Source organism: Homalodisca vitripennis, chromosome 1 (genome assembly GCF_021130785.1).
Source record: "Homalodisca vitripennis isolate AUS2020 chromosome 1, UT_GWSS_2.1, whole genome shotgun sequence".
Classification (NCBI taxonomy): domain Eukaryota; kingdom Metazoa; phylum Arthropoda; class Insecta; order Hemiptera; family Cicadellidae; genus Homalodisca; species Homalodisca vitripennis.
The window spans coordinates 71,588,631-71,607,210 of NC_060207.1; the positions used below are offsets into that span (position 1 = coordinate 71,588,631).

At 33.7% G+C, this 18,580-nt stretch overlaps 1 protein-coding gene across 1 annotated transcript in view; it reads right to left on the reverse strand.

Annotated features, from left to right (window-relative positions):
• Positions 1 to 18,580, reverse strand: part of LOC124364277 (intraflagellar transport protein 122 homolog) — a 42,796-nt gene that overhangs the window by 13,974 nt on the left and 10,242 nt on the right. Inside the window, exons 4-19 of the mRNA XM_046819626.1 lie at positions 18,352 to 18,472; positions 17,905 to 18,192; positions 17,727 to 17,802; positions 17,101 to 17,295; positions 16,572 to 16,660; positions 13,019 to 13,127; positions 12,595 to 12,738; positions 10,909 to 11,046; positions 10,096 to 10,380; positions 9,345 to 9,463; positions 4,064 to 4,217; positions 3,812 to 3,973; positions 3,281 to 3,447; positions 2,777 to 3,051; positions 1,559 to 1,703; positions 501 to 594 (exon numbers count right to left, since the gene is read on the reverse strand). Coding sequence (XP_046675582.1) covers positions 501 to 594; positions 1,559 to 1,703; positions 2,777 to 3,051; positions 3,281 to 3,447; positions 3,812 to 3,973; positions 4,064 to 4,217; positions 9,345 to 9,463; positions 10,096 to 10,380; positions 10,909 to 11,046; positions 12,595 to 12,738; positions 13,019 to 13,127; positions 16,572 to 16,660; positions 17,101 to 17,295; positions 17,727 to 17,802; positions 17,905 to 18,192; positions 18,352 to 18,472 — 2,561 coding nt within the window. The remainder of the gene's footprint in view (positions 1 to 500; positions 595 to 1,558; positions 1,704 to 2,776; positions 3,052 to 3,280; positions 3,448 to 3,811; positions 3,974 to 4,063; positions 4,218 to 9,344; positions 9,464 to 10,095; positions 10,381 to 10,908; positions 11,047 to 12,594; positions 12,739 to 13,018; positions 13,128 to 16,571; positions 16,661 to 17,100; positions 17,296 to 17,726; positions 17,803 to 17,904; positions 18,193 to 18,351; positions 18,473 to 18,580) is intronic.

Here is an 18,580-nt window from a genome sequence, read left to right on the forward strand (position 1 = left end):
TCATAAATAAAATTCACACAATGAATCATGGTAAAAAAAAATTCCATTTGAAAGTGATAAAGGGAAAAATTCACACATCAACTAAATGAGACAATTAAAATTACACAGTCAGAAATTGAATTGATCAACCTATTAGAAAAAGTTAAAAAATTAGTCCACTTGCTTGGATGACACGCACTTACATAATTGGGTTTTCAGACTGTTCAGAAGAAACATTCATGCTAAAACCATTGCAATTAGTCATAAAAATACATCATGTGTATCCTCAAAATTGTAGTCAGTCAGACAAGTAGAGAAACTGACCAATACAGGTATATATTGAACACTGGTCAACTCGTTCACAAGGAACATTCATGCCAAAACTCACTGAACTAGTTTGTGTGTTTGGTTGCAATCATAGGACAGAGACTCATTTAAAATAACAATTACAGTAAATTAAAACTCCAAACTTAGTTCGTTCCGCCAAAAATTTGATTATTGATTAATTTCTAATATCTCACCAGATATCTCTGAATAACATGATAGGCATAGTAGATCGAGGCATATTTTTCATACTCATGGAACTTTGATATCATCTCACTTTGTTGGTCTTGTCTGGAACAACAATTAAAAAATTAAATTGCATTTGGGTGACTTTTATTATCTAACTTGATTACATACATTGTTTGTTACTATCATTAGTGTTTCATGTTTATGTAAGACTTGATTTCTTTACAATTAATTTTCTCACTTTAGTGTTCTCCTAAATTTTGTCATCAGGAAGGATTTTAATGATAAAAATTACAGCAATTTTATGCAGCTCTAGGTAGGCATTAGTGTAATATTAATGTGCTAGGGCATAAATCTAAGCATTATAAACCTAGGTTACGGTTGTGCCAATATATATATATATTTAATGCATTAGATGATTTTAATTCGTCACTGGCGCAATCTGGAGAAAAATTTATGTATTAATGTTTTATTTACTATCTGCATTACACTACCGATCAAGCACAGCTGTTTACTTATTATTGATAAAATTCAAATGTAAACAGATGTTTCAGAAAGTTTGTCGAACTATAGCTGTCAACAGCTGTCAAAATACGTTTCATTCTTATCATAACATTCGAATGTAAACTAACTAATTTTTCAATTTGAATTCGACTTTATTTGGTGAAATGAATGTGTTAAGGGTGGTAAAAAGCACTCTAAATGTTAATTCAGACCAAAAGCTATACCTGTTCCAAATTTCAGCACAATTCGTATAGCAGTTTCAGCGTGATTCAAGGACAAACCTCCAAATATCCAAACATTCAAACTTTCGCATTTATAATATTAGTGGGATTATATATTTTGTTCATAAGAAGTTTTAAAACATAAAGGGCAAAATGGTTTAAAGTTTAACACTGTCATTATGAAACAATACTCCTGGTTGTTTTAGAAGTCTTCATTTAAATTTCTAGAGCCATTTAAATATGTTTGTACATAGTGATTACAAGAGAACAAAGCTTAAACAAATAAATGTAAGTTCTTTGATAAGGAGGTAAGAAAATCCAAAGTTAGGCAGTATGTCACCCACTTCTCGTTGGCTATGTCAAGACATTGCCTACTGAGCAGCCAGTAGTAGTAACCTGCATCGTTGAACCTCGTCTCATGAACAGCATTCAGAGTCAGGTGGTGCAGAACTTTGAATGCTTCTTCTGGCTGTCCTGCTTTGTGGAAAGCTACATAGACAATCAACATAACACAGCTATATTATCTAATAAATGAAAATGCAAATTAAATTGTTTATAAATTATTAATATTAAACAATTTTATAATTTTTAACAAGGAAGTAACTTAATTTTTATTATTGGCTGATAACCAACATGTAAATTGGCTTTCATATCTCCTTATTGTAACTTTTAGCCTGTTACAAGCATTTTGTAAAACTACTAACTCAGTAAAACTAATGAAGATTAAATATATATAAGGATTCAATTAATTATCTGGCTTAATCATACTTTAAAAGCAAACACAACATTTAAATAGTCAAACATTTACATGTACATGTACATGCACAGACATAATTAACACCAAGAACTTTGGTTCGTTTTTATATCCAGTAGGCAAAAAATAAAAATCCTCAAGGTTTAAATTTTTCTGCACATCATATGTTTGTTTGTGTTTTATGTTTATGTTGTGTTTTATATATATATATATATATATATATATATAATATATCTATATATATATATATATACATTAATGTAAAAAAAAATAGTCTTGGATAGGTTTAAAATAGATGGCCGAACTAGTTATTTGGTATATCTTTTACTGAGGTTTGTACTTCTATTAGTCTATAAAATATTTTGAAAAACATGTTAAATTAATGTTTTTGATAATAAACAAATATAAATATAATAATAAAAGAAAAAGACTTCGTACAATCCTTTAATATTTCAACATAATGTTGTTCTCAAAAAGCTATATATTGTGTGTGTGTATATATATATATATATATATATATATATATATATATATATATATATATATATATATAACATTATGTTGAAATATTAAAGGATTGTAAGAAGTCTTTTTATTTTATTCTTATATTTATATTTATTTATTGTCAAAAACATTTCTATAAAGTTTCTTGTATCAAGTGGAAACTGAAAGGATTGATTGCAACAATTGGAATTGATCGCTAATTTGTAATAAACTTGAATAAACTTTCTATATTGATATTGGGTAAATTGGTTCAACTCAACAATAATACAACTAAAAGAGCCATAATTTAAGATAAAACATTTACCTTTCTGGGCATCGATGAACCTATCGTTTTCTGCCAGCCACTGTGCATATGGCACACAAACCAGGTGTCTGTACTCTGGGTGTCTATCAATGAGAGCAAAAGCCTCTGTCCACTGGCGGGCCTCCACATGTAACTGCACGACACTGGACTGCTCACCCAGCTTGTGATACATTTCCGAGGCCAGGGCCAGTTGTCCCGCTGTCCGCAGATGTCCCGCCACTGCCCGCACTGCTTCCACCTCTGCCTTGTCCAGCCGACGACCTACCTCCACCAACCTGTATTAAACGATCAATTAATTACAAATAAACAGTTGACTGCTATGTGAAAAAATATTACCACTGGAAACTGTAACCAGAGATATCTGCCATTCTTTTAGAGCATAACATTATAGAAGTTTGAGTTTCCTAATTATTTTATCAAAAAACCTATTTATAAATCAGTTATAATGTAATAAGCATAACAAAAACAGTCCAGTGATTCAAAACTTGTTAAAAAATTACTGACATGTCAACCCAGCCATTTGCTCCGATGATATTGATGGCTCGGAGAGTATCGCCAGCAGATAGGTACATTTCGGCAGCTGCCCGTGGCTCATTAATGTTACAAGCCCAGTCAGCTTTCTTACGCAGCAAAGCCTTTCGGTCAATATTGTCTCCTGAACCCAAGAAGTCCTGAATAAAAACAGATGATTTATACTAGAGTATTTTATGTCATAATGTGTATCTGTAAAATCTTCCATACAGGCTATACACAAATAATCTAGACTAAACATGTAACTGGTCAGGTTGCATTGACTATAGATAAGGATATAATTAATCTATGACTGAAAAACTCTTTCTAGATCTATTGAACAGATTCCTCCAGCAACGTAGGTAGTTACAAAAATAATTAATTAATTTAAGAAACTCCTATAGCATAATAAGACATCAAAGAGAATAAACGTGTGTGGCCTGTGATACAAAAAAATTTGAGAAACAAAATTTAATAATGAAAAAATATTTTAAGCTTACATTAATTAATTCTTCTGATACTGACCTGAGCGAGATCGAACATGCGCAGATCCGTGTACATTGCAAGAGCCTTGTGTTCATGTTGGCAACGCTGAAATGCCCGAGCTGCATCCTTGAATCTGCCCTTGTATGCTAGAAGATCTCCGATAAAAACTTCACGATCTTTCTCACCCTTATTTTGGCGCTCCTGTGAAATATTGAATTAAAAAAGTTTTATTTGCATTTTTACTCAACATTAAGAAGAATTAAGTATTTATTCATTGGGAAAAATTAATACCTGAAAGTCATTGATCAATTCGAGGTATTTTAGGTCTTTGATACGAGCAAAAGCTTTGGTTGCAACATTGAGATCAAGATTCTCCAGAGCCGAGTGAGCCAGAGCCTTCCAGTCCTCATCAGCAACCCCCAGGCAGGCTACTGCATATGCATCTCTAGAATCAATCAACATATTAAACTAGTACCTATTTGAATAAGAATGCGGATATAGTTTGCACTTTAATGAATTATTATGATCTATTTAAGAGAGGTGAATTGTATGTCTCAAAGCAAGTCAGCCTTTAAGGTCTTTTATGCTTACCATACTTACAAGATTTCTGAATGTCTAATAAAGTGCTGTAACCTACTCACTACCATGTCACGCATAAGATAACAACTCCCTAATAAAAGAAAATTGTCCTCTCCAATTTCAACTAGATACAGCTGTACAGTCTCTGAATATTAATCAACAACTTACTTGCAAACAAAGTCACTGAAAAGTACCTTTTTTTTGTTTGAAAGTGTCTCAAAATAAGCCCTGCTTCCTCTTGCACATACCAACTTATAATTTGTGGGACCTTGAAGATAATAAAATATAAGCCAATTTATAAGCCATGACCATTAAGAATTTCATCTGATGTATGCCATGAGCTCAAAGATAGATATATCCTGAAATAGATACCCAGTAAAAACTCCCCAATGTTGAGATCTCGTAAAAATATTTCCAAACAGTAGTGATGGATCTAAACACTTTCACAAACACATTCCATGGTAGCAGTAACTGTAGTCTGATAGACAAAGGAGAACTTATCTAAAGCTTCCTAGGTGTATCACAACACTTTGGTACGATATGTTTATTTAAACCAAGATTTTAGTTATCTGTTAAGTTAGTTATCCACTTGTGGAAGAGATCAGATTGCAGATCTTAAAATGTAGTGATACGCATTTTTGTACCACTGAACATGGCAAATGTTTGAACTAAATCTAGTTACCTTCTCAATCCATAAAAAAAGCTTTTCAATCCTCCTTGGAAAGAAAAAACATCCTAATCAATCTAAAGAAATACTTGAGTGAAGGGTATAATCAAGACACCATCACCTCTTACCTACTGACATGTCCCTTATATTATCAGAGATTCTGATAGGGATAATGATAAAAAATTTTCCTGCTCATAAATCAACAGGTAGGAAATTCAGAAAGCAGTCCAATGCTGTACCAAGGCAGCTACTCACTGTACCTATAATGATGAGATTGGCAAGTTTCTGCAGTCTAGGGAATTTACTTACGAGGTGAATTTCATTCTTTGGCCACCCACGCCACAGGTTGATAGGCCATGATCACAGTCAAATACAACAAGTCAGGTGTCAACCTACAGGTCCTCACACCACTTGCTTACAAACAATGTGCAACCATTTACTTTAACACGTTCAATGCGGTTGCGGTAGATTACTGCACGGCTGCCTCGCGCAGCGCGTGCATGACGTATGATTCTTACTGCACACGCGCCATGTCTAGAAACCCAGTCAGTGTGCTCTCAGCACTCGTCGTGTATGGTTGTTCCGTTTTGCCGATCGTGGGGATATACCTTTTAACGCGTTTTTGTGGTCGAGTTCTCAGTTGCGTTTTGTGGTTAGTTTTTTAGACTACTTCAAATTTTTACGTTTTTGTTGTGTGTGTTTAGTGTTTGTTATTCTTATAATACAAATAGACATGGATTGCCTCCTGGAACTAGTGGAATCAGAATAGACGTTTCAGTTTGTGGCTAATAGTGATTCTGATTATGAAGACGATACGCCTGGTAGTCACTGGTTATGCTTTCCGGACCTCGACGTTTGAAACAATACGAGACTGATGAGTCAGAGGGTCGAAGACCCAGACTTATGACGTAAGCACCACCACAATGGAGTCCTCAAACTATAGGTATGAAGATGTAACGTTTTCAAAAGAGGAATAAGTTGTTAAGGCCACTTTTGCCGTATGAGATTACCCAAAGCATTTTTTCTTGTTGTGGTGGATGTGATTTTTTTGGAGGGCCATTGTGGCTATTCGTATTAGATATCGCGTGGTGTGTTGTATGTGGACTACTTTATACCCTGGCTCAGTATCCATAATGGTAAGACATTTACGTGGGGATTCAAATGTGTTTTGGGCCTAGTGCTTACGAGCAACGAGGGAGGAGCCACAGTGTGTTCTCAGTAGGGTGGATGTGAAGTGTGAATCCGGTGCGACCGACGGCTCTTGACCTTACACCAACGGGAAAACAGGACGAGGGGCAGGAGCGGGGGTACAGGTGACGACGATGCAAGGGATCTTGGAGCAATTTGGAGAGGGACAAAGTAAGGGCTGCCGTGCCTTAAAGGTTTCGACCTGAAAGGGACTACGGCCACGTAACAACTCCAATGTTTCTGAAGATGAAAATTTCCCCGATAGGCGGTTAGGGCCGATTTATTCTGTAGGTGTTATCGCTATAACTGTAAGTTGCTGGTTGCGTACCACGGAGCAGGGGAGTATAGGATCTGACGTGGCGGGTCGAAGGGCGGACGAAGGGAGGATGTGGAAAGGTAGTTTTCACTCTATTGCGCTTTAGGACGCCTGCCGGCGTCTCGTCTTGCTTCATTGTTCTACCCGTAGTATACCTGTTTCCGTTCTCGAATTACCCCGGTGTTGACTTGCTTTGCGGCTCACTGCGTCTACTTCATGCGATCCTCCCTTGCATGATTAAGTGATTCTCTGCTCTGCTCATGCTCCTTATTGCACCCGTGTCATTCCTGCATGCATGCTGTTTCACATAAGTCTGCTTGACCCGTGCACATCCCTCACTGCCGCATTACTCTACCGTGCCACATGGGACAGCTGCACTGCAGCACTCTTCCATATGCTGCACGTACGCTTTACCTTCTGCAGTGTCCAGCTCCATTCGCATATGGTTCCCTCTTTTGTCTAGGTCCCAGAACGATGTCGTTTGGTGTCTCTGCTTACTGCACATGGGGAATTTTACAATTACCGCGAATTACAAGGGACTATTGGAAAACTTGTAAAGCTGTTTTCAACGTGCTTCCCCAAAATATGGCCAGGGACAAATTCATGCTTATTTTGCGATGCGATTAATTTTGAAGGTACCCTAAGTGCCCAAACAACAGGTTCTAAAGTACAGTTTCTAATTGACTACTTCAACTGATAAATGACTCAATTTATATCCTCAAAAAAAGTTGTGCATTTGACGAGGGAATGGTTTTAATGGACGGGGACGGTGTACTTTAGGCAAATATAAAGGGAAACTCCATAAGTACGGATCAAACTGCTACAAGTTTGTGTGGACCCCCATGGGCATAATACTTCGTTTTTTTTATGTATTGCGGAGTTTTAGATGATTACGGTGTAAGGGGCATGCAGCCAATGTTGTTTTGAAGTGATGCAAGGAAACTCAATTGTGGCCACAGTTTATTTATGGATTAATTATTATAATGGTTTACTCTTGCCTCAAGCCTGCTCCGTAGGAATACATATTGCACTGGATCTCTTCGGCTTGGAAGAAAATACGTATCTCCTCTGAAGTCAAATGGCAAACCCTGAAAAGGGTGTTGAAAAACCATCGCCCGCTTACGCGAAAGTGTTGTTGTCGCCAAAATGGGAAAGACAAACGCGTTGTCTCTTACATATCCACCGGAATTTGAAAATGTCTGGTGAATTCAATTAATCGAGGTGGTTTGGAGAGGACTAAAACACTACCAATTGTTCAATACAAACATTTTATGAAAGGCGTGGACCGCAGTGACCACAATGATGTCATATTATCATTGCGAAAGGAAAACACTGCGGCGGTATAAAAAGATTTTTGTCACGTAATTCAGATGATGTTAGTGAATTGCACACTATTCTCTTATATTCGAACAAGTTCGCACATCAAGTGGGAAAACAAAATTGCCATTGTACGGACTTCCGTCTGGAGGTTATTGACAAGGCTTACTCCCGACGTTCCGAGCCTCCTCGAATCTGAGCGCCGCCGCGTCCCCATGTACCCTCACGGATTACAGAAAAGTTGGCTTGTGGAAAGAGAAGTAACAAAAGAGGTGCTAGTAGTATGCTATGCAAATGGCAAGAAAGGATACGGTGGATGTGGCAGTGTTTAGATATGTGCAATGGACAGCCTGGGTTAGTGTGTCCCCACATTGTTTCGTGACCGAATTCCATGACTAATGAGCGCCCTACCTTGGGGAGGATGGTTGGGTTGTAAATAGTAGTTTTTAGTGTTTTTTCTCAATATATTTTTAGGTTATACTAAGTGATTGTTCCGAGTATTATTATAAACAATCGTTAGTGGTCTGTTTTTCTAAACAATAAGGAAAACTGTGCGCGCTTCGAAGAGAGACTGCCCAGGAGCAGTGTGCGGTAGATCTACTGCACGTTTTCAAAATGGCGAAATTCGGCTCTTTTGGTGTTTGATGAACCCATTTCGGTAACCACCCGGTGTCACAACAACTAAATTGGTAAGTGTATTACTAATAAAAAAAAATAGCCTTAGCAACATACATTACTTAATTTTTAGCAGCGGAACCGTGTTAATCACCAATAGGCGATTTATTGCTTGGGGTAAATGGTAATTTTCTTAATAAGATGTGTTATCTAATTAAACCTATGTACAAGATGACACTGAGGTACTTCAACTCTGTTTTTAAGTATACAGAATAATTCTGATAAAAGTGAGCATTTTTTTCAGGGTTGATAGGGGATGTAAATACAGGCATTTTTGTCCAATACACATGGGTTCGCAAATGTTTCGTTTCCGAGAAAAATTGAGAATTTGTAAAACGCCTCTTTGTAAGCAATATGTTGTATTGCCTTTTGAGTTTTGACCAAAAAACTCAAAGATGCTGAAACAAATCCTTATTTCCTTCATAATAGCACATCAAAGATCCACAAAATACAAATAAGAAAGTGAAAAAATTATCATTACAGCAAATGTTCAAAATGTTTTCCAGTATTGATGCAAAGCTGAGCTTTTCATAACATTGACTGTCTTACATTTTGAAAGAGTCAGAGTTGTTCTGCTGCTTAATAATATTTTATAAAATTCATAATATTTTTTAACATTGGATTGAAAGATTTCAGTCCTTATAGCTACAAGTTAGATTTACTAGACATTTATCTAGATAAAGACAACTTGTGACGTCAATTTATAAAAAGGAAGTGACTCAGAGCCAGGATAATCCTGAGTATCCTACAGATTGCCTGTAGCTAAGAATGTTCATGTATTGAAAATGTAAATCGATATAATAAACATTACTGAATTCTGTGCTGATTACCTAAACTGTTTCTTCTCTAAATACTGGTACATTGGAGCAGAGAGTGGTACCTCTACTGTGGCCATGGTGGAGACGTGCAGGCAGAATATTTTTGAACCACAGAACCCCACTACAAATCCCTGCAAAAAATGAATATGTGTAAGGCTTAAGAATAAAATAAAACACAATTTCATTTATAATAGAATAGAATATAATACATTTATTGTCTTTAAGCCTTGTGAGCAATGAATATCATCAATTATAAATAATACAATCAAAACAAATCTAGCATTAATATATAAAAAAAATATTTAACAAGAATCACAATAAAATTTATAAGAAATAAAAAATGTTTCAAATAATACAATAAGAAAGTTGTTAAGTAAACAGGAAAACAAAACAAAAATATATACTATAACAATCAAAAAATTTATAAAATAAATGACAAGAAAAAATCTTAAAAGTACCAAATACATAAGGATCATACGTATACTAAATGTTCTTCACTGAGCTATTTTTTCCATGAATTCAAATACTTGAATGGGTCAAAATAACTAAGCACTTATAAAGTATGTTTTTTGTAAATCAAACAATATAAAATTAACTTTATAAATGACGTTTATTAATGACACATTATTTGTCTAACTTTTAATATTTTATATACTTATCTAAGAATGTATGTAAAGGAATGATAAGACTTTTTCAGTTATATAGTAATAAAAAATAAAGAAATATATGAGTCTAAACTTATTTGAACTATACCGTTTGTTACCATAAGTTTTTGCTGATGCAGAGGGAAGTCGGCAGCCTTGATGCTGAGGCTGTTATTGCCGGAGAAGCACAGCATGTCCTCACAACTGGAATTCCAAGCTGCACTGTTGGCTCCTGGCTCTGAGTACAGCAGCTGGCGGGTGAGGGTGTTGTAGACAGAACACAGTCCTCCCTCGTCCACCACCGCTAGCTGACGACGAGAGGCTGACAAGTCCAGACAGCGGATACCTGACCCTGCTCGCACCAGCGGAACAGGGAACGCATTGTCCAAGAATATCTTCAACACCTGTGGAACATACAAGAGATTACAGTGATATAATAAACTATACAAGTGTATAAAGAATGTAGCAAGGCTATTATTTGGATTTAAGTTACAGAGAATCTTCCTCTTAAAGCACACCTGTATGTCTATACTAGTACCAAACCTGAGACAAACTTTCTCCTTTTACAGAATAGACATTTCCTTTCAATGCTCCCAAATTATTAGTGACTTCTTGTTTTACTAGAGACATAATTTGGATCCCTATAGTTTTCAATTATATTCTTACAAATAGTGGATTAAAAATATTTAAATTATGGTTTTTTGGAGAACTCATTTATTAGAGTTTCATACTGGATTTCTATCACATTTTCAACTTCACTTTACCAAAAATTAATTTTTGTATAACTTTAGAAAAAGACTTTTTTTGAGATGCTGTTTGCATAACCCAATTTATGTAAACCTATTCATACTTTTTATTTATAAACAGGCTTTAAACATCTCACAATTTTTAAATTCTTGTAAAAACTAATGTTTAATTGTAATGTAGTGTACCTGTCCACTGAGTAGACCTAGCAATAGGCCCTCTCTGCCTGCAGGGCCCCCGATCACTTTGATGTAGCGAATAGGAGACTCCATTACCCACTCTCGCACTTTGGTACCATCAAACATCAAACTTTGTAGTCGCTTTTCCTGTTAGCAACAATTTATGGATTTTATTTTTTCATATGTACAAAAACTTTTATAAGTTGGCCTAGATTGGACAAAGTATTTGTATTATTATTAAAAACCAACTTTAAATACAAAATCATATTACTATTAACACACTATCATATATTATTTTATTCATTAATGACTACAAATTACATCCAGAGCATTATTAAATTACCATACCAATCAACAATAAGATTTTGGTGCCAAAGAAAATTTGTGATAAACTATTACAGCATTAATTGGCTGTTCTACAAGCAAGACAGTGCAATGTATTAATAAAACCTGATGAAAAAAGCTGTTTTAAAACTATCATTAAAAAAATATATTTGTTTTTCAATAAAGAAGGTAATTAAAAAACTTAACAAAATGTTATAGTTATTAAACCTTACTATTGATTTCAAAAAATCACCTTCAAACATTTATTTAATAAGGTCAATCAATTGTTGGTATTGTATTCTTCCAAATGAGCTCAATCAGAACAAGTAATTCATTTCTAAGATTTTGATAGGTTTTGGTAAAATAATAATGGTGAACCAAAAAATTTAAATTCGACTTAAAAATTTATAATTATATTTTAATTTATTCTACATCTTTGTTACAAAATTCTACAATCGTAAATTATTATTGACCCCTCAAGAATTACTCTTCACTGATGTGATTTAGTTGAGACTCCTCGCTAATAGGCCACTTTTTTATGCAAGTCGAGAGACTAGAAGGATAAGTTAAGAAGAGTGAAAGACATGTAACTGACAGTATCTGAACGAGCTAAAACTAAAAATGAAAGTTACACGCAAATTAACAAAAAAAGACAGCCCTGATCATCTCATTGCAGTAGCTATGCCATATGTAAAATGTACATCAGAAAAAATTTTTTATCATAATTTATAAATTAAATATCCTTGTGTTTTTAATGACAACAATGTATGAAGTTATTTAAACCAAATTAAAACAGAAAACAAACACAAAAAACTAAGAATGTGCTCTTTGGATAGAAAAAACTTATATCGGACAAACGTCAAGACCTGTAGAAACAAGAATAAAAGAACATTCCTTGTTTGAAGTTTGTTTTTGATGATGGAAGGATTGTGAAGGAAACAGGATTTTTCCGGACATTTGTCATTGTTTAGTGATACAAAAAGTTAGTAAACACATCATAAAAAGAACATTTTTAAATCCTTAAAAACAACAGGAGCTAGATCATCCAAAAATATTAACTAACTCAATTCTTAAAATGATTAAAACAACGTGAGGAAAACTCAATTCAAATTTATAATGATTTTTTAACTCAACCCAATTTTGAAGTTATGTGAAAACCTGACCTGAAATTCTGAATACCTGACCTTAATTTGCATACAGCCACAATAACCTTTTAAACCAGCAAAAGTACCTTTTCCTCCTTAACTAGTTTTGAAGACAGAATTCTTATTTACTAATCATTTTTGAAGGTATGTTTTGTGTCAAAAACATTCTAAACTTTAACATAATATATCTTCTTAAGATGATAAATTCAATAGTTGACTGTTGTACCTGGCATAGGACCAAATTATCAGTGCAGACGACAAGCAGATTACACTGCAGCTTGTTGTTTATCTTCTCCTTCACTCTATAATGCATGCCTGTCGGCTCACCAGAGTACAGTTCATAGATCACCACACGCTCAGGCAGTTGGACCTGAAGCAATGCCAGTTGTCATATTAATTATTCTCTGGATTATTACAAATCCACATTTCTACATTTAATACTAAAATGGTAATACTTATTAACTGGCTCATTTGTCAAATAATGAAATTAAACATTTTATGGAACTTTCTTTCTAACTTTTGAAATACTAATTGAAAAGGCATTACTAAACTTACAGAGAGAAAATACATACTAAAAGAATTAAGGTATTTCAATCTGATATAACTGTGTAGGAGGAATTTCAACATTAAATTTTAAAATAACAACTCACTGCGAGCCGATGTTTGTAGATGGCTATCTTCTTAACCAAATCCCTACATTTGATGCGAACCTTCTGATCTGTTAGAAGGTGGTGTATGATCACATCTGTCATATTCTCCCTGGAAGATAGAAAAAAATAATAATCTTATTTTATTAAAATAATACAGGTGTGTAATTAAACCAATAATCTTCATATGAAAGGTAGAACTTTAGGTGGTATTACATGCGATATATGAAAGATACAGTATCAATAGTATCTTTATTCCTGACTTTATGGATAGTTATCAGTTTCACTCGGTCAATTATCTGTTGCCTCACATGGGAATAAGTAAGAGAAAATTATTAGGTTTTGCTGCAAATGGAACTAGTACATATTGTACAGAAACATATTTCTACAGATAAGATAGTTTCGCTGATGTAACTAATTTATTTGATGCCAAAAGAATGGCAGTAACTGCATTTAGCATTAGCAGCATACATGCTAACAGTGAGCAAGAAGTATTGATGGCTGTACCATTTTGCAAAGGGCAGAAAAGGTACTTTTGCTGATTTAAAAGGTTATCGTGACTGTCTTCAGGTTAAGAAACAAAATGCTTACTGATTATTTTAATCACTAAATAAATTAAATTTTTTATCGATAAATGTTTTCTGAACATACTGTTTTAAATTTTTCTTGCACATTAAATAAAGTACCTTAATTAATTACCAAGTGGCAAGCCATTTTGGGAAAGCAAATGTGTAAAATAGTAATTTCATGCAAACTGTATGCAGTTTCTAAAGAAAGCACAAGGTTTGTTACATTATGTTAAATGGTGCAATAATAATGAAGAATAATGCATGTCATAGTATTAGTAAGTATTTGGTACTGATGATGTAATTATTACTATTTAAATTATAAATTCCAAGGAAATATATGTAATATCTCATCCTTACACAGTAATTTACCTGTTCACAAGTTTACAATAATAAGTAGTTTATTTGGTAAATTTTGTTTTACCGATTAAGCCTTGAAAACAAATTTAACATTTCAAATAGACTTCAGAAGAAGACAATGCTTTCAACTAAAATTTTCTTTACAAGCACTGAAACACAATTTACTAAATCTTAAACATGACTCTATTGGTTACTGAACATAATTGTAACAGTTATAAACTACAAATATTCTAGAATAATATTTAATTTTATGGAAAAATATTTTTATGGAGCAGATTGGCAAAAATTAATAATTTTGCAGCTGATAAATAGATGCTTTGTTACTGATAGAAACAAACCTCGTAGGCCTATACAGAATATGAATATTTCCAACGATATCTAAATCATGTTGCTACATCAGAATTAAGCAAATACAACAAATTATACAGTGAGCTTTTCATCGTGGGGGACTGATTTTTATAATGTCCCTTTGATAAAGAATTTTATTTTTCATCATTTGATGACTACTTGGATTCAATGATGTTGGATTATTTATATTCAAGTATATTAGTAAAAATTATAAAACATTGACTGCTACTTAAACTAATTAAAGTTTTGTGGATAGTTATTATATGTTTGTTGTTGATAACATTTCATAGATGGAAACTGCTACTTGAAAATCTATCCTAGTCTTGGTAAAGTATAGGCATAACCAGGATTCAGTAATGAGAAGAGGAAGAGAGTTTAAAAGACTACTAGAAATCTGAGGATCCTCCCTGAGGAAATATTAAAAGTTTAAAGCATCACAGTTATCATTATTAGGTGCCTTGTAGACTATTTCTGACTTCTTTACTTCATTTACCTATGTTCATTAAATTATGATTTGATTATTATTTAGATTTATTATTTTGTAGCAATATGTTTAGAAGTCTCCAAACTCCCATTAGTTACACCTCTGGAAATGGATAAAGGGATCCACGATTATATCTTTAACTTTATTAATAAATTTAAGATAAAGAACTTCTACGAAAAGCCTAAGTTTACATTCAATGGAAGAAAAACTAGTGAAAAATAATACTTGACTTTTCTTAATTCTTTGATTACCAAAGATATTTAATTATTATTCTTTTATATCAAAAGCACAAAACTGGTAGTTGGTAAAAGTGTTGTGGTAAAACTGTTTTATCACACTGCAATTGGAGGTTTGTAGTATTTTTTTCAATTTTAAAAGATGATTTCAGTATCAATCAATCAATCAAACATCTTTATTTTCATAAAAATGTACATATCGTACAAGAAATAGTGTCAACAAAGTAATTGGTTTTAATTTAAAAACATTTACAATGTCTGTGAACAATAAAAACAAATGAGATAAAACAGAAAACAAGAACCTCTTTATACACAAAATTACACATTCTTAACTAGGTTCGTGCAGATTAGTTTAGGGTTTTCCCCTTCTTCGGGCCAGAAACAACATTAGTTCTAAATACAGGTTTTACAAACAATCATACAAACATTGAGCCTACAAATAAAAAAATATTAAAATTAAGTGTTTTCACCTTCTTTCAACTTTCATACCTGTTCTATTAGAGTAGTCATTAACAATTTTCTTTTGAATAAAACGAAAAGGGGAAAAGCACAATGTATTTCAATGGTTTCTTAGAGTAAGTAGCTCTTCAGTTGAGTAAAATGCAGATTTTATTAAAAAATTTTTTAATGATTTAAGAAATTTGTTCGGATTTTTCTCTTGTTTAATATTTTGCGGTAAACAGTCAAAAAATTTGTTTCCTTTAAAAGAAGTTTTCTTTTCGAAAAAAACACAATCTATGTTGTTCAACTTGTCGATGTGATCTAGTATTATATGTATGTACATTTTTCCCTATTGTAGTTTTATTATTTAAAAGTATGAATTTTATTGTCTCAAAAATATATAAGCTATACACTGTAAAAATCTTCAATTCTGAAAATATATGTTTAACAGAGTCGGATTGTTTCAAATGGAGCATAATCTTTAAGGCCCGTTTTTGTTGGATTAAGATTCTGTCCATATTTCGTTTTGTTGTTGTGCCATATATACAAATACCATAAGAAATGTGGGAGTGGATTAAGGCGTAGTAAATAGATTTTAATGTTTCTATGTTACATGATAGTGCCATTCTTCTTAGAGCATAAAGGCCACTTGATGTTTTGCGCATAACAAGATTTACATGCTCATCCCACGTTAAGTTTTCATCTATAACTAATCCTAGAAATTTAGTTTCTTGTACTTGGTCCAGTATCTTATTTTCGACAAATATTGTGGGCCGTAATTTATTCTTAGCTTGCTTTGTTGAGAAGGAAATAAAATTAGATTTACTAGAATTCAAAATGTATGGCGGAGATGTTCATTTTTCAGGATGATGAATTTTATAATACATGAACACATATACTATTTACCTTAAAATTTATACAATTCACAAGGCTTAAGCATAACAAAAATTCATATTAACTTCACTAGCAGTGTCAGTTTTTTCATCATAAACCTATCAGTGACTTTTGCATGCAATTTTAGTTCATAAGGATCCCTCTAGAGAGGGAATCCTGATGATGACATTGAGATATAGATATAATGTTAAACAAAATTTATTATAGAGTTTAAACACAGGATTTACCTATAAGCGTATCTCTCCTTGTACAAACCATGCACTGTACTGAATACAAGCTGGTAGTAAGCGATGGTCCCATCTTGACAACCAAGTGCCTGAAACATTTATTGCATTCAAATCTCATTTGAGACAACAAGAAAACTAATTTGTTTTAATAACTTGAAATGTTTTAATCAGATGATTGGAGCAGCTAAATTTAAACAGCTGGTTACTGTGGAGTGACTATCACAAGAATGACATTTTATATTATTTACTACTCAAGTGTTTTAAAAATTATTCTCTCCATAATTTATCAACCGACTTTTCATAAATTTGATGATGTTGGATTTGTAGTTAAATTGTCTAAATAATACACACTAACTGTACACACAAGACTGATAGGGTTCAGGAACACCCTGTATATCGAATACAAACCAGAAACAACATTATAATATCGGGATGAATGCACAATTTTGAAAATTGTTTATCTAAAAGCTGTGGAGCATGAAATATGAGAACAAAAACAACTCAGAGTTTGGTACTGTCAGTGACTCACCACGTAGTTGGAGTGGGGTCTGGCAGCACAGCACCACACCCAAGAGGCCTGCTCGTCACCCACTGTGCCCAGTTTTATACCATCTCTAGTCACGAGGTGACAGGTCCGGTCAGTACCACTCACCAGGATGTACTCGCCACGGTTGAAGTAATTCACACACAGAGGCTCAAACCCAAGTGCTCTTTCTTTACCAGCCTGACCAACAAATAATGGATAATGAGGAATTACTTGTTATTCTTGTTACTATTTATTAATAAGACTAACTGCATTTTTCAATGTTCACTATATGCTCATTTATAGGTTCTTTTTTCTTAGGTATGTATATATTGTTGTAGTTGAGTTCATGTTCTGTTATTCTATGACTATTATTATTCTACTATTTGAATGACTTTTTAACATTGCTAATACAATGATTATTAATTTTAATCTTGTGAAATGGTTTTGTAATGTTGAAACAATAACCATCAGTTCCAGAGTTATCCACTTGTTTTGAGTAGTAATATTTAATTAAGGTTCATTAAAGCTTATTACAAAATTGGAAGAACTTTGGACACCTCAATATACAACCAAATGTAAATTTGTTTAATAAGATATTTAAGTGATAAGTGAAGCAATCATGAACTTACCACTTTACCATTTATGTTGTAGAATGACATGTTCTGTCCCCAATCTGTTACGCACAATATTTCTGAGTTATCTTCCCTAAAGAGACAAATTCAAATGAAATTATCAGCTCATCAAACGAAATCACAATATAATTTTGAAGTATATAAAACTATTGATTATAAAAAATGTTAGACTCACTTGCTGGGGCTGAAGGCGAGGGCCCAGACAGGAGCATCAGAACCACCTGGTCGATCTACTCGTATCCTCTCCTCCCCCGCCTTGTTGCGGATACTGACAACCCCTGCTGCAAGTCCCAGTGCCAAGTACTGCCCATCATTAGTCCAGGCACAGGCATTCACCCGGCTCGTCTTATGCTTTTGGACAGCTTTCTGTTCCGCCACCCAAAATGCAAAATCACTGATTGCACAACTTACGAGGTGGTGTGTTACAGGGTTGTACGCCAAACACTGTACTGCATCACTGTGGCTGCAAAATGTTGTTCTTGATGAGTTTATTTATTTCATGTAAATAAGCTTATTAATTTTATTTAACAAATTTATCTCAGAACAGTTTGTAATTTGTATTCTAACATCATTCTTTAACATTCTTCCCAACCCCTCAAATCATTCTGATTACTGTACTCACTTGTACTTGAGAACTCCTTCCAGTTTGGATGTCCAGATGATGACAGTTTTGTCTGCACTCCCTGACGCAAACCTCTTCCCATCTTTGGCATAGCATACACAATACACTGAGTCCTTATGGCCTGTACATCACAAATATTGGATGTACTTTTGTAATAGAATTTTAATTAAAAACAATGTATTTATGTATTTGTATTCAAACACAATGCAAACAAACTATTGCTAAAATA